The following is a 14,736-nucleotide window of genomic DNA, read 5'->3' as shown; positions in this document are numbered from 1 at the left end:
GCTTTAGCTCTGAGGCCTTGCTGCTGAAAACATCGATACAATGTTGCGGTCCGAGCCCAGCTGAATGGAAGCCGGTTTCTGGGTTTTTGTTTAGCTTCTTATTTGCAACATAGTACATAGTTGCTTAGAGTTGCAGCTGAGAGGCCGGCAAGTGAGGCGGGGAACGTTGGAGTCCGCAGCAAGCAAGCCTCATGCTAGCTTCAGTTAATTTGCATATACTCACTGATTAGCCGAAAAAAAGGGTAGCGGTCGTACGCTAATTACCATGTTTCTCTTTTATTAGTGTAGATAATTGCCTGTACACCAGTGATGGCGATTTTGAGCTCGTCGGTGTGTCAGCATTTTGAAAAACCCTAACTTAACTCTGGTGCTATGTCACATATAGAAATTTTTTGATATTTGCAACCATAGTAAAACAAAGACTTATATTTTTGATATTTATTTTATATATTTAAATGCCATTTAACAAAGAAAAATCAACCAAAAAAATGAGTTTGCGTGTCACCTCTGACACGCGTGTCATAAGTTCGCCATCACTGCCTTATGCTGTACTTTACATCTCTGTGACTATTCTGTAACTACCTATGTGTACTTTTTAATTCCTTTACCTTTTCATCAATTCTCCCAACCCCACTCCCATCTGGAAACCTCAAAATGTTCTCTGTATTTATGAGTTTTCTGCTTTGTTTGTTTATTCTGTTTTAGACTCCACATATAAGTGAAACCAGAAGATATTTATCTTTCTCTGTCTGACTTATTTCACTTAGTATAATACACATCCATGTTGTCACAAATAGTAAGATTTAATTCTTTTTTTTTGGCCAAGTACTATTCAATTATGTGTGTGTGTGTGTGTGTGTGTGTGTGTGTGTGTGTGTGTATCACTTATTTATCCCTCTTTTAAAAAATTAAATTTATGGGGGTGACATTGGTTAATATGATCATACAGGTTTCAGGTGTGGGTTTCTATGTTGCAAGAACTGTTTATTGCACTGTGTGCCCACCACCCAAAGTCAGCTCATCTTTCATCACCTTATATTAGGTCCCTTTAACCCCCGTGCTCCCACCACTTTCCTTCTGGCTACCACCACACTACTGTTTGCATCCATGAGTTTCAGTTTTATATCCCACATATGAATGAAATCATATGGTTCTTAGCTTTTTCTACCTGACTTATTTTACTTAGCATAACATTTGCAAGGTCCATCCATGTTGTCACTAATGGCAGTATTTCATCTTTTCTTATGGCTGAGTAGTATTCCTTGTGTATATGTACCACATTTTCTTTATCCTGTCCTCTGTCACAGGACACATTGGTTGTTTGCATGTCTTGCCCACTGTGAATTATGCTACAGTGAACATAGGGGTGCATATATCTTTGTTAATACATGTTTAGAGGGGTTTTTTTTGGGGGGGTATATATGCAGGAGAGGGATTGCTGGGTCATATGATACTATATTCTTAATTTTTTGAGGAATTGCCATACTGTTTTTTATAATGGCTGTACCAGTCTACATTCCCACCAGCAGTGAATGAGGGTTCCCTTTTCTCCACAACCTCTCCAACACTTGTTATTACTTGTCTTATTGATAATAGCCATTCTAACAGGTGTGAGGTGGTATCTCATTGTAATTTTGATTTGCATTTCCCCAATTGCTAGTGAGGTTGAATATCTTTTCACACATGTGTTGGCTGTTTGTATGTCTTCTTGGGAGAGATGTCTGTTCAGGTCCTCTGCCCATTTTTTGATTGGGTTGTTTGGTACTGAGTTTTATTGAGTTCTTTTTATATTTTGGATATTAAACATTTGTTGGAGCTATTGTTTGCAAATACCTTTTCCCATTTGGTTAGCTACCTCTTTGTTTTGTTGTCGGTTTCTTTTGCCGTGTAGAAGCTTTTTAGTTTGATATAGTCCCATTCATTTATTTTTGCTTTACTTCCCTTGCCTTTGGGGTTAAGATCATAAAATGTTCTCTATGACCAAAATCAGGTGATGGTCTTCTGGGATCTCCTTGTAAGTAACTGACAGCTTTTCTCTTTCTGCTTTAAGATTCTCTCTTTGTCTTTAACCTTTGGCATTTTAACTACAATGCGACTTTATGTAGGCCTCTTTGAGTTCATCTTGTTTAGGACTCTAGGACTCTCAGTGCTTCCTGGGCTTGTATGTCTATTTTCTTTGCCAAGTTAGGGAAGTTTTCTGTCATTATTTATTTAAATAAGTTTTCAATTCCTTTCTCTCTCTCTTCTCCTGCTATCACTATGATGTGAATATTGGTACACTTGATGTTGTCCCAGAGGCTCCTTAAATTATCCTAATTTTTGTTTTGCTGTTCCAATTGTTTTCAAAATTGTTGTCTTGAAAATTGCTTCTTTGAACTTCTGCTTCTAATCTACTGTTGATTCCTTCTAATGTATTCTTCATTTCAGATATTGCATTCTTAACCTCTGTTTAAAGATGTTTTCTCTCTCCATTTGTATGTTTCCTGACTCCTGTTGAAGTTCTCAGTGAGATCATTGAACACCCATATAACCAGTGTTTTGAACTCTGCATTTGGAAGATTGCTTGTCCCCATTTTCTTTCTTTCTTTCTTTCTTTTTTTTTTTTGAGTTTTGTCCTTTTTTCATTTGAAACATGTTTCTTTGTTTTCTCATTTTGGCTGCTGTTAGGTCTGATCAAATAATTGAATCGATCCCCCCTCCTCTGGGAACTGACCTTTAGGCCACTTCACAATGGGCATTCCACTTGCTTAGACCACATTCCACTTGCTAAGACCATTATCTCTCCTCTCTGGAGTTTCCCAGAATACAAACCTCCACAGAGAATTCTCCACCCAGAAAAAGCCCGCCTAGCGTCCTTTAAAAACCTCTGACGCCCTGTCTTTGGGTTCTAGTGCCATTTTGGGGCTCAGCCCACCTGGTATCCAGATGACCTAATGAATTTATAATTCCTTACCACTTTGGCCTCATGTGTTCCTCCTTCGGTGACCCTAACATTTGGCGCTGAAACCCAAGGGGGTTCCACGGGGATGGGGAGCCATCGCCCTGGCTTCAGACACCATGAATTTGCTACTCGGAAAGCAGTAGGCAGCGGCAGCTCTACCTGGGCTTTATCACCGAATCCTACTGAGGTGACATGATGGCTGGCCTCGATTAGGCCTTCCTCCCTTATGGACACCCCCGCCCCCCCCCGCAAGCCTGCAAAGGAGAATGCTGGATCAAGAACCTCTCTTTCTCCATTGCTGATTATCCATTCCACACTGGCCAATCTTGTCTAGGTGAGTGACATTCCATAAATTCCCTCATCTTGAGTCTTCTGCCTACTCTCTCTCACTGACTTCTCAAAAGTCTCTGGTCTTGAAAGTCCTAGTGCTAGGCCAGAAGACTCTTTAGCCATTTGGCTTTGGGTCCTTCTGGATTGGAGATGCCCAATCCAGGGGGTCGCCTCTCATTTCTCGTGGTAGTTTGTTTAGCAGTGGGGATGCCTGCCCTAAACAGTCACCTTTGGATTTGTGGTCTGTGACTCACCCGTCCTCTCTCATGGGCCACACTATACTCCCTCTGCACACTCATGGGGAAGATCACACCCAAGCACTTCATTTTATTTTGTAACACTGTGTGGCCACAATATAAACTAGCCTCAATGGCCTGAAAATGGCACTTTCAATTTTAACACACTGAGCAAGTATATTTCTGTCACCGCAATGAAAAATGGTCAGAGATTCCCTATGTCCAGGCCTTTTGCATCCTCCGGTCCTGACCCTCTCTCTGTCAGTCCTTCTCTACCCATCAGATTCTTCTCCTTCATACAAAACATCATACCCCTAACACTTCTGATTCTGAATCTACTTTTGACCCAGCAAACCACCGACCTCCACCCCCTTATGCACTCCCAAAATACAGACCCTCCTAACAACAACCACCTTCTCCCCAGGCCCCTCAGAGCCCAAATCCCGAGAACCTGAATTCTAATACAGCCTTTTCCCACCTAACACTCACTCTCGAGCAACCCAAAGACTGCCTTCCTCAACAGCCACTTCTGTTCCCATGCCCATTCCACCCCTGAGGGAGGTAGCAGGAACTGAGGGCATAGTCCAAGTCCACGTCTCATCCTCTATGTCCAATCTCACACAGATTGAGAGGTGTCTCAGGTCTTTTTCCACTTACCTGACCACATTTACTAAGGAATTGAGTACCTGACCCAGTCCTATGACCTGATCTGGCACGACATTTAAGTCATCCTGTCCTCCTCTCTAAACCCAGAGGAGAAGGAGTGCATTTGGATAGCTGATCAGGGCCATGACAATATCCTCCATAGACAGAATGTGGCAGCAAACCCTCTTGGTATTGATGCATTCCTCAGAACTGACCCGAGATGAGACTATCAGGTTACTTCTCCAGGGCACCAGCTCTGTAGCCATATAATCACCTGTCTCATTGCCAGACTCAAAAAAGGTTGCCCATAAAGTGGTCAACTATGACAAACAATGAAATCACTGAGGGCCCTGACGAAAACCCAGCTCTCTTCCTCTCCTGCCTCATGGAGGCCTTACAGAAATGTACCATCTTAAACCCACCTCCCCAGAGGGAACCCTTCCTCTGAATACCCATTTTATATCCCATTCAGTCCCCAAAATGTGCTGCAAACTTTTAAAAAAAATAGACATAGGTCCACAAACCCCTCAAAAAATCTTGTTAACTTGGCCTTTAAAGTCTTTAATAATAGAGACGAGAAGACCCAAATCCAAAACAAAGGTGAGATCAGGCCAAAGCTGAGGCCCAGAGGAGGCCTTTCAGCTCCTAGCCACCGCTTTTATGAACCCCAAACAAAGTGCCGGTCCTCCAACCAAGGGTAACTCAGGGGCTAAGCCTCCTCTAGGCCCATGCTTCAAATGCAACAAGGAAGGACAATGGGGCAAGTCCTGCTCAAACCCAAGATCCCCTCCTGGGCCCTGCCCAAGGTATGGAAGGGAAGGCCACTGGAAATCAGACTGTAGTCTGGCCCCTCCAGGTCGAACCTTGGACAGTCCAGCCAGGCCACCCTCTGGGTCCAGTTTGGAGCTCCCAGACCTCCTGGGACTGGCCACCAAAGACTGAAGCTGCCCAGGCCCCAATAAGTCCCCACAGACTTACATCACCAAGACAGAGCCTTGGGTAATGATTGTGGTGGCAGGTAAGACAATCTCTTTTTAATTGACATGGGGATCACTTATTCTGCCCTCCCTGAATTCACTGGGACCCTTGTCCTCCCCTCAACCTCTATTATGGAGGTTGATGGATTAATCTCTCAGCCATTAGCCATCTCTCCTTTATATTGCATCTTACTAGACACTCCTTTTATCCACTCTTTCCTCTTTCTACCTCAGTGCCCGACCAGGGCTACCTCACATCCCCTCATAAAACCCAGTTTTCCCAAACCACAGTCACCTGCCTTAGTTTCACTCTCACCCCACAGAGCTGAGCCAGTATCTTGGACCTTAAACACCTTATCTCCTCCATAACTGTCCCCTCCTCTAGATAAGAAATAGGCTCCTTTCTTGGCATCACTGAATACTTTATCCTCTGGGTTCCCAAATTTAGTCTTCTTGCAAAGCCCCTCTATGACACATTGAAGGGAGCCCTCACTGAGCTTTTAGATCACAACGCCAGCATTTTCATCCCTTTAATGCTCTGAAACAACTCTTACCTCACTGCCTTCTCAACCCCCTTCCCAATGAACACCTTTCTTTACTAACAAACTGCAAACACTTACTTAACAGTCCTGCTACTATCAGAAGGTGAACTCATTATCATCCAAACCTTAACATGTTATCTCTAAGGAAAAATGTGGCAGTTTTAAATCCAAGTGGCTAGAGACCCAGGGACAGGCTGCTGAGCCTGCTTCCTCCTCCCCCCACCCCCTCCCCCGTGTCTTTTCTCCAGCCTCATATGCCTATAGATAATTTTCCAAAGTCTTTGGTAACTTAAAAACTTTGGAGCATTGCAGGATTAAATGATAAACATCTAAATATTTTAAAATAACATAAAATACTGAAACATTGATTGCTAGACAAGTTTTAATTTGCCTGCTCTTAGCTCTTATTATAGAAGGTCTCTTATACTTTGTTGAATGCATATTTTCTTGAAAGTAAGATTGTGTTTAAAGTGTGTTGATAAATGTCAATCTAGGTTGTTTGCTTTTTGGCTAAAGCTGGTTATTTGTGAATGGATAGAAGGTTTGTGTTGTTCAGTGAGTCAGGACCCAATCACCCCTGACGTCCGAAGGGATCTCTTCTCTCCTAGTAAGCTAAAGCAGTCCCGCCCAGGCTCTCTCCTATTGCTTAAGTCCTTATATCTAGACTTTATTTCCACTGTTCATTCACAGTCCTTGACACTATCATTGAAATCATCAACAGGTCTTCCTGCTTAGTATTTAGGAATCTCTTTCCCCTTTTCTAACCTTCTTAAAAGTCATACACTGCAAAGGACACCGAGTCAGGAATGATCCCACAATACAGGGAAATAAAGCAGACCAGGAAGCCAAGGCAGTGGCTCAGAGGAAGCTTCCATCTCCTCAACTCTTAGCTATACCTCAAATAACACCCTAATATACTCCAGAGGAACTTCTGTCCCTATTAGCTTTTGGGGCTCCTCAGGAAGATCCATGGTTAAAATTTCAGGGAAAATATATCCTTCCCCAAGGACAGGCCTATGATATCTTAAGGGCTATTCAAAATTCCCTACATATAGGATACATTTACAACTCCTAAAACACCTAGTTGCATGTCCTAGACTAGCCTTCCTACTGTAAGATATCACCAAAACCTGTTCTACATGTTACTCAGTATCTCTCCAAGGACAGGTTAGACTTCCTTCTTTCTCCACTCATAGGCAAGAGGCCAAATCCCTGGACAAGACTGGCAAATTGACTTCACTCACATGCCCCCTATAAAAAGAACCAAATACCTCTTAACCCTAATAGATACCTTCTCAGGCTTGGTAGAAGCCATTCCCCACTATGCCTGACCCACCTCATTACAATCATATAATGGACCTGCTTTCATATCTCAAATGACTCAACAGGTCTCCTCCACTCTGAACATCCAGTGGAACTTACACCCCCTCCTACCATTCCCAACCTTCAGAAAAGGTAGAAAAGGAAAATTCCTTAATTAAGTCTAACCTAATAAATTAACTCTTGAAACTAAAGTACCTTAAACTAAAGTACCTCCTACCTCTAGCCCTTATGCACATCAGGGCAACCCTCCCGTGCACACTCCTTTCTTAGTTCATTTGAATTTATGTATAAAAGACCCTTATTATTAGGAAACCTCCCTCCCACAGAGATCCCTCTAGGAGACTATGTCCCCATTTTAAATCTCATCCAACAATTACTGAGAGAACATGCTCATCAGGTCCTCCCTTAACCTTTTGTGGGAGACACCCCCCCCCCACTCCTCACATCCAGGGGACTGGGTACTCCTAAAGGAAATCTATTCATCAAATAATTTATAGGTTCAATGGCAAGGCCCTTATAATTACCCCAAGAGCAGCTAAACTATCGGGGCATATCCATGGTTCCACCTTTCCAGATTAAAACCCATCTCAGGAACACCTCCATCACATGAGCTGGAGTTCCCTTAGTATTACAGCCACCTGATCGCGCCAACCAGACTCCACCTTCTCTGAATCCCAGAAGAAGAGGATGAATGAGTGAGCGAGCACCCCTGCACATGCTCCCTATATATTAACCCTACCAATCCTGACTTCTCTGAAAGTCCACTTCTCTCCCAATACAAATACTCCAGGTCCTAGCTACTGCCCCCTCTCCCTTTGCATCAGGATTCTCACCTTCCTTTGGGACTCCCTTCTATAAGGGGACTTTGATTACCCATGGGAAGGGACTTACTTCTTTCTAGACCCCAAACATATCCTTCCCCACCTTGGGACAATCCCTGATCCTTGAAGTGGGGATTAGCTCTCCTTCTCATCCTATTCTAGCCCTTGTCTCCTACATCCATAAGAAATTTTCTTGCCTCCACTCATTCAAACACTTAACCTTACCCATTCCCTTCTAAACCAGACCAATCCAACCTTTGCCAGGGATTGCTGGATCTGCCTTTCCCACTGCTCTTCAGCATATACCACCATCCTTATACCAATCACAAGATGGCATCAGGTAAAAATCACTCTAGCTTATAAAAAGGAAAAGGGAACTACATTTCTCAAAAAGGCAGACACCCTTCTGACATCCTATAGCCCAACAAATCAAGCCTCCCTTCTTTTCTGTATTTATATTCAATCTCTTGCTAAGGTAGCTCCTTCCTCCATCCTAGCCACAGGTCCTATTACTCTACACAACCCACTAATTGCCCAAACCCCTTTATGCTTTACAAGGTCACAAGGCAATATAATAATATATTGGCTTAATAATAAGCCATCTCCCATCATCAGCTTGCAACACAACAGTTAATGTAGAAGTACCAAATGGTCTCTGGTCCCAATGGGTTGACTACCTGGTCTTCCCAGAAGCCAATGGTTATTTCCTACATCCAGTCAGCTTTACTTCTTATCTACTCATTCAGGCCCGAGGCTCCAACTGCTTCTTTCCTTCCCTTTCTCTTTTCCCTTGGATAACAGCCCATTCTATCGTTTCCTTCCACGTTCACTGCAATAAAATCTCAACCACTCATCTGTCACTCCTTATTGGTAGGGCCATGGTGACTACCCTTTCAGCTTGGAGTGCGAAACTAGGAAAAAGAACCTCATACCCTTTAGTCCACCTCTTCTCTCTATACCTTTGAGCTTGTCTCCATGATCAGGGATTCTTTTTCTTTTGTGGGGAGAACACATACATCTGTCTCCCCACCAACTGGACAGGAACCTGTACTCTCATCTATCTCTAACCCAATGTAGATGTAACCCCCAATAATCAGTCTTTACCTATCTCAATAACCCACCATATCCAACACAAGAGGGCAGTTCAGATAATACCTCTCCTAATAACCTTTGGCATCACAGAAAATGTTGGAACTGGCATAGACGGCCTAACCACTGCTTTATCCTATTTTGAAATCCTGTCTCAGGACCTACAAGAAAGCTCTAGATGCCTAGCAAAACTAGGAAAACAAGAACCTCACCCCCCAGGGTAACCTATCCTCCCCTTTAATATCACTAGTCAGGCAACTTAGACCCCTGATCTTTTCCTCCCTAAAGATAACATCTAGGCCTCAGTTGCATTTCAGCCCAAGGCCCAGAAAAACAGCAAAACCAGACAAGTAATGCTGTGGCAACCTCAGGACCAGCTTTTACTCCCAAGTCACTCAACAGGACCATTTTTGAGCCTTCACCAACCAGTTTCTTGGGGAAATAATGCTGCTGAGACCCCTTGTTTAGCCCACTACTATCAAAGCTCATTCCCCTGTGATCTCGACATCCCACCTCAGCAGGAAGTAGATATAGAAGATATGACCTTTGTCCCTATTCCATAAACAAAATAGCTGGAATGTTAGGTATGATCAAATGACTGAATTTATATCCGCTCCCCTGGGAACTGACTTTTAGGCCACTTCACAATGGACACTTGCTTGGACCACATTCCACTTGCTAAGACCATTATCTCTTCTCTCTGGAGTTTCCCAGAATCTGGTCCTGCACAGAGAATTCTCTGCTCAGAAAAAGCCTACCTAGAGTCCTTTAAAAAACCTCTGACTCCCTGTTTTTGGGTGCTGGCACCATTTTAAGGCTCAGCCCATCTGGTAGTCAGATGACTTAATAAATTTATAATCTCTTACCACATTGGCCTCATGCATTCTTCCTTCAGTGACCCCAACAGCTGCCTCTCTGTGTAAGTTTCTATGCATTAGGTACAACTTCTATGTCTCCTGGTCTTGGCAAAATGGACTTACGTAATGGGTATTTTTTGTGGGCCAATAGTACAGTCTCCCTCATCACCTGAATTGGTGCTACAGGTATGTGGTTGGTGTGGGTTGTTCCTTCCTGTTGTTGAGCCTTGATTGCTATTGGCACTACAGTGAGAGGGATTGACCCTCATGCTGATTGGTTGTGAGGGCTGGCCATGACTACTGTGGACAAGTTGTTGTGCAGAATCTGATCAGATGAAGCAGGATCCACTTTAGCTGGGCTTTGGTGCCTGCTGGATTCACCCTTTTGGGCGTGTCATTTGTAGAGGTGGTAGGGTAATGCTCTGGTGTGGAGTGAATCTGGTCACAAGGTGTGTTGGTTCTGGGGCCTCTTGGGAGGTTAGGCAAAGGTCAGCCGCTCCCTGGGCCCTGCCTGTGGCCACCTAGTATAAGCTACAATGTGATCTGCAGGTGGTTGACGCTTGTGCTGGGCTTGGAGGTTCCTGGGAGAAGCTAAGTTATGAACCGAGGCTTGCTTCTGCTAATGCTGGATTGGGGCTGCTTAGCTAGAGGATGGGCCATGCCAAAGGCCACATGCTGCTTGTTTGGGGTTTATGAACCTTTGAGACTCTTTAGGGAAGTCCTCAGCATGAGCCTAGATAGCTATTTGTTTTAAAAAGCCACTGGAATAGGCTTGGATGGGGATGCAAGTTCAGTGTGTCAGGGTCTCAGGGAATCACCAGAGCAGGGCAAACAGTGTTAGCTAGGTTGATGGAGACTCAGATCTGGTGCTTACCTGCACCTGCAAGGGGAGGAATCAGCAAACAAACAATGGCTTCTGCCAGCACTTCTTGCTGGGAAAAGCTGCCCCTTCATCCCTCACCCCAAAGCCAGATAATTCTGTTCTTCTCTGTATGTCCCTGGTGCCGTTTGAGCTGCTGCCCCAGCAATAGAGCTCAGAGCCAGTGAGTCCATCAGCAGATAAATTTGTGAACTCCTGGGACTCCAGCAGCTCTCTGTCTCAGTCAGCCACAACCTCCATTAGTTTTCACACTTAGAGGTTATGAGGACTCCTCTTCCTAGCACTGGACCCTGGGCTTAGTGACCCTGTGTGGGACTGGGACCCTTTGCTCTTCAGGGGACATGTGCAGCCAAGATAACTCTCCTGAATTTTAACCACCACATGTGTAATTGGGAACAGCCTATTCTGCGACTCTGCTCCTCCTAACAATCTCGATATGACTTTTTCTGTATATCATTAGTTATAGGATTCTGTTCAGCTAGACTTCAGGCAATTATCAGGGATGGCTGTTCTGTAGTTTAGTTGTAATTTTGATGTGGTCACAGGAGGAGATGAGCATAGCATTTACCTATGCCACCATCTTGACTGGAAGCCCACAGTGACTTGGACTTTTAAAAATATTCTTTCAAATGTTACTGGAGAAGAGTCTTGTTCTGCACATTTTGGACTACACATTCTAATCATCTGAGAAGTTTAAAATATAAATGCCTGGTACTACCCCCAGACATTTGGTTTCATTTGGCCTATGGTGGGACACAGTCACTGGTACTTTTTAAAAAATATTTTTTTATTGATTTCAGAGAGGAAGGGAGAGGGAGATAGAAACATTAATGATGAGAGAGAATCATTGATCAGCTGCCTCCTGCACGCCCCCTACTGGGGATCGAGCCCACAACCTGGGCATGTGCCCTGACTGGGAATCAAACCACAAACTCTTGGTTCATAGGTTGACACTCAACCACTAAACCATGCCGGCTGGGCCACTGGTACTTTTTAAAATATGCTTTGGGTGATTTAAACATGCAGTCATGATTGACAGCCGCTGATTTGATTAAAAAGAAATTGAGAGTAGACCAGTGTCAAAGGAGGAATAAATCAGTAGGCACACGCAAAAGTCTCTCTCTTGATTTTTTCAAACAAAGCAAACACGCATATGTATTATTACACATTCTTTTCTGCCCCGTGTTTTCTGTTTTTTTCCCCCCTTCATTGGCATGGATAATTTTGAGATACCTATAATTAAGTAAATCATTTCTAAAATGCACTGACATACCTTCACATTGCTCTTTCTTCCCAGGATCTAGATGAGTATTTGCTTTTTCACTTTGGGGTGCTTCAGGATGGATATTGTGCTGCATGCCCTCTTTACTGTAGACCCAGACAAGACCTACTGCGTCTGCCTTTTATTTTAGTGTGATTGTCAGGCAGAGTGGAGAGAGAGGTGGTGGGGCAGCAGTTGTTGTGCTGATACCCTCTCAGGAGGTTAAAAATCATGGTGTTTTTTAATCTTGTCTGTACATTTAAATTATATGGGAAACTGAAAAATTTGATAACTGAGTCCCACCTCCAGAAATTCTGATTTAGTTATTCTACAGAGTGGCCTGGACTTGGAGATTTTTGGAGGTTTCTTCAAGTGATTCTAGTATGCACCTAACATTGAGACCTGTTGTAACAAGAGGTTCATGGCTGTTCTAATTTGGCAGGGTAACAGTACCAAGGAGAGTGGAAGAGCAGAGGAGAAATGTTCCCTTCCAGTTGCTCTTACTGCTGGAGAAGATGCAGGACAGTCGACAGAAAGCAGTGCGACCCATGGAACTCGTCTACTGTCTCCAGAAGTACAATGTACCATGTAAGACAGTGCTCCCAGCACTTGCTCCTGATCTAGTGCTCTAAAGGGTGTGGGAGATTGAGAAAGAGATAGGAAGAAGAAGGAGGGGGAAGAAAAGAAGAGGGAGGAGAGAGAAAGGGAGGAGAGGGAGAAAGAGAGGGAGAAGGAAGGAGAAAAAGAGAGAGGAGAGGGAGGATAAGAGAGGAGAGGGGAAGGAAGAGAGAGGAGGAGGATAGGAGAGGGGGGAAGGAAGAAAGAGGAGAGGGGAGAGGGACTAATAAGGAAGTTAGGTAGACTGTGGACCCCTTGTGTTGGAGGCATTTATGAAGATCTGAAATATTTTGAAGAGCCCCATTTATATATGCATAAATAATACCAAATACAGATTTGGTATTATTATTTTTTTTTAATTTTTTTAAAAACAGAATATGATTATATTTAATGCACAAGTTTGATACAACCAAAAAGTAAAACAGCAGAGTAAAATAATAACAAAAAAACATGGTATATCATTTGCAATGCATGAGAAATGGTTAACATCTTTAGTTATAAACAAGCTCTTAGAATCCAGTGACACTATAATAATGCAAGGAAGCTGGAAAAATGAAATGAAAAAGTAAAAGTGATGATTAAGCAGTGAGCATATATGATTTTGCTGAGCAGTGATGAAGAATAACTTCTCTGCAGTGTCAGTGAGCAGAATAAAGACAATGACACCTAATAGTCTACAGCTTTGAACAGTGTTGTGCAGTTTGAAGTCTCAAGCAGGGGGAGGCAGAATAAAGAGAAGGACCTAGAATGAGGGGAAAGCTAACTTTTGAGTCTATATATAAATTGAGTATTTTTAGCCAGAATAATTCCAATTCATTGGAATTTTTTCAACAAGTTAGTTGAATAAATTCAAAACAGATTTGGTATTATTTATGCATATATTACTTTCACACTTACTCTTTTTCTGCCTCTCAGTAGAATAAGTAAGCTTAAGAGTTTCCTCAAAGCTGATTCAGCTGCAGGTAAGGAATCCCAGGGAAACATAATAAAGGATTAATAAGGAGAAACCATTTTCTACAAAAGACAACTCATAAAATAGTTTTGTTTTAAAAACCAGCTTTATTGAGATATACATCACATACTGTAAAACTCCCTCTTTTAAAAATATGTAATTCAGAAGTTTTAGTATACTCACAGAGTAGTGCAGTCATAATCACAATATACTTTTAGAACATTTTATCACCCCAAAAGTGACCCCATACCTCTTAGCAGTCATTCACAATTCTGTTTTGTTTTCTTCTAGGTTTTATACTTTTAGCTCTTACATTTAGATTTTGAGTTAATTTTTGTGAATGTTGTGAGGTAAGGGTCCCAACTTCATTCTTTTGCACGTGAGCATTTAATTATTCTAGCACCATTGTAGAAAAGAATATTCTTTACCCATTTAATTCTTTTCTTTTTAAAAAATCTTTATTGTTGAGAGTATTACATATGTCCCCTTTCCCCCTCGTTGACCTCTCCCAGTTCGCATCCCCCAGATCTTCACCACCCTATTTTCTGTGTCCATGAGTTATGCATATTTGCAACAAGTTTATTGGTTGATCTCTTCCCACCCATCCACCCTCTCCTGCATTCCCTCTGAAGTTTGACAGTCTGTTCAATGCTTCTGTGTCTCTGGACATGTCACTTTATGTTGTTCATTAGATTCCACATATGAGTGAGATCATGTGATACTTATCTTTCTCTGACTGGCTTATTTCACTTAGCATTAATGCTGTTGCAAATGGTAAGAGTTGTTTGTGTTTTTTTGTGTTGTTTTTTTTTTGCATAGCTGCATACTATTCCATTGTGTAAATGCACCACAGTTTTTTTAATCCATTCAACATGGGATGTTTCCAGATCCTAGCTATTGTAAATTGTGCTGCTATAAATATAGGGGTACACATATTCTTGTAGATTGGAGTTTCAGATTTCTTTTTCCCCCATTATTGATTAAGATATTACAAATGTGTCCTTATTTCCCCAATGTCCTCTCACCTCCCCCCCCAATCCTGCCCTCACCCTCACCCCCTGTTGTCCACATCCATCGCTTATATGCATGCATACAAGTCCTTTGGTTGATCTCTCCCCTTCACCCCCACCCTTCTCCACCTTCCCTCTGAGGTTTGAGCATCTGATCCAGTGATTCCCAAAGTGGGCGCTACCGCCCCCTGGTGGGTGCTGCAGCGATCCAGGGGGGCGGTGATGGCCACAGGTGCATTTGGGGGCGATGAGTA

At 42.9% G+C, this 14,736-nt stretch overlaps 1 protein-coding gene and 1 long non-coding RNA gene across 2 annotated transcripts in view; one reads left to right on the top strand and one right to left on the bottom strand.

Moving 5' to 3' along the window:
- USP18 (ubiquitin specific peptidase 18) overlaps positions 1-14,736 on the top strand; it is a 50,217-nt gene that overhangs the window by 3,614 nt on the left and 31,867 nt on the right. The window contains exon 3 of the mRNA XM_014529934.1: positions 12,345-12,490. Coding sequence (XP_014385420.1) covers positions 12,345-12,490 — 146 coding nt within the window. The remainder of the gene's footprint in view (positions 1-12,344; positions 12,491-14,736) is intronic.
- Positions 6,258-14,736, bottom strand: part of LOC106724057 — a 22,564-nt gene continuing 14,085 nt past the window's right edge. Inside the window, exon 3 of the long non-coding RNA XR_001359803.1 lies at positions 6,258-6,336. This is a non-coding gene — a long non-coding RNA (uncharacterized LOC106724057). The remainder of the gene's footprint in view (positions 6,337-14,736) is intronic.

Source organism: Myotis brandtii, unplaced genomic scaffold (assembly GCF_000412655.1).
Source record: "Myotis brandtii unplaced genomic scaffold, ASM41265v1 scaffold7, whole genome shotgun sequence".
In the NCBI taxonomy this organism is placed as follows: domain Eukaryota; kingdom Metazoa; phylum Chordata; class Mammalia; order Chiroptera; family Vespertilionidae; genus Myotis; species Myotis brandtii.
This window is presented reverse-complemented; position numbering and strand designations above follow the sequence as displayed.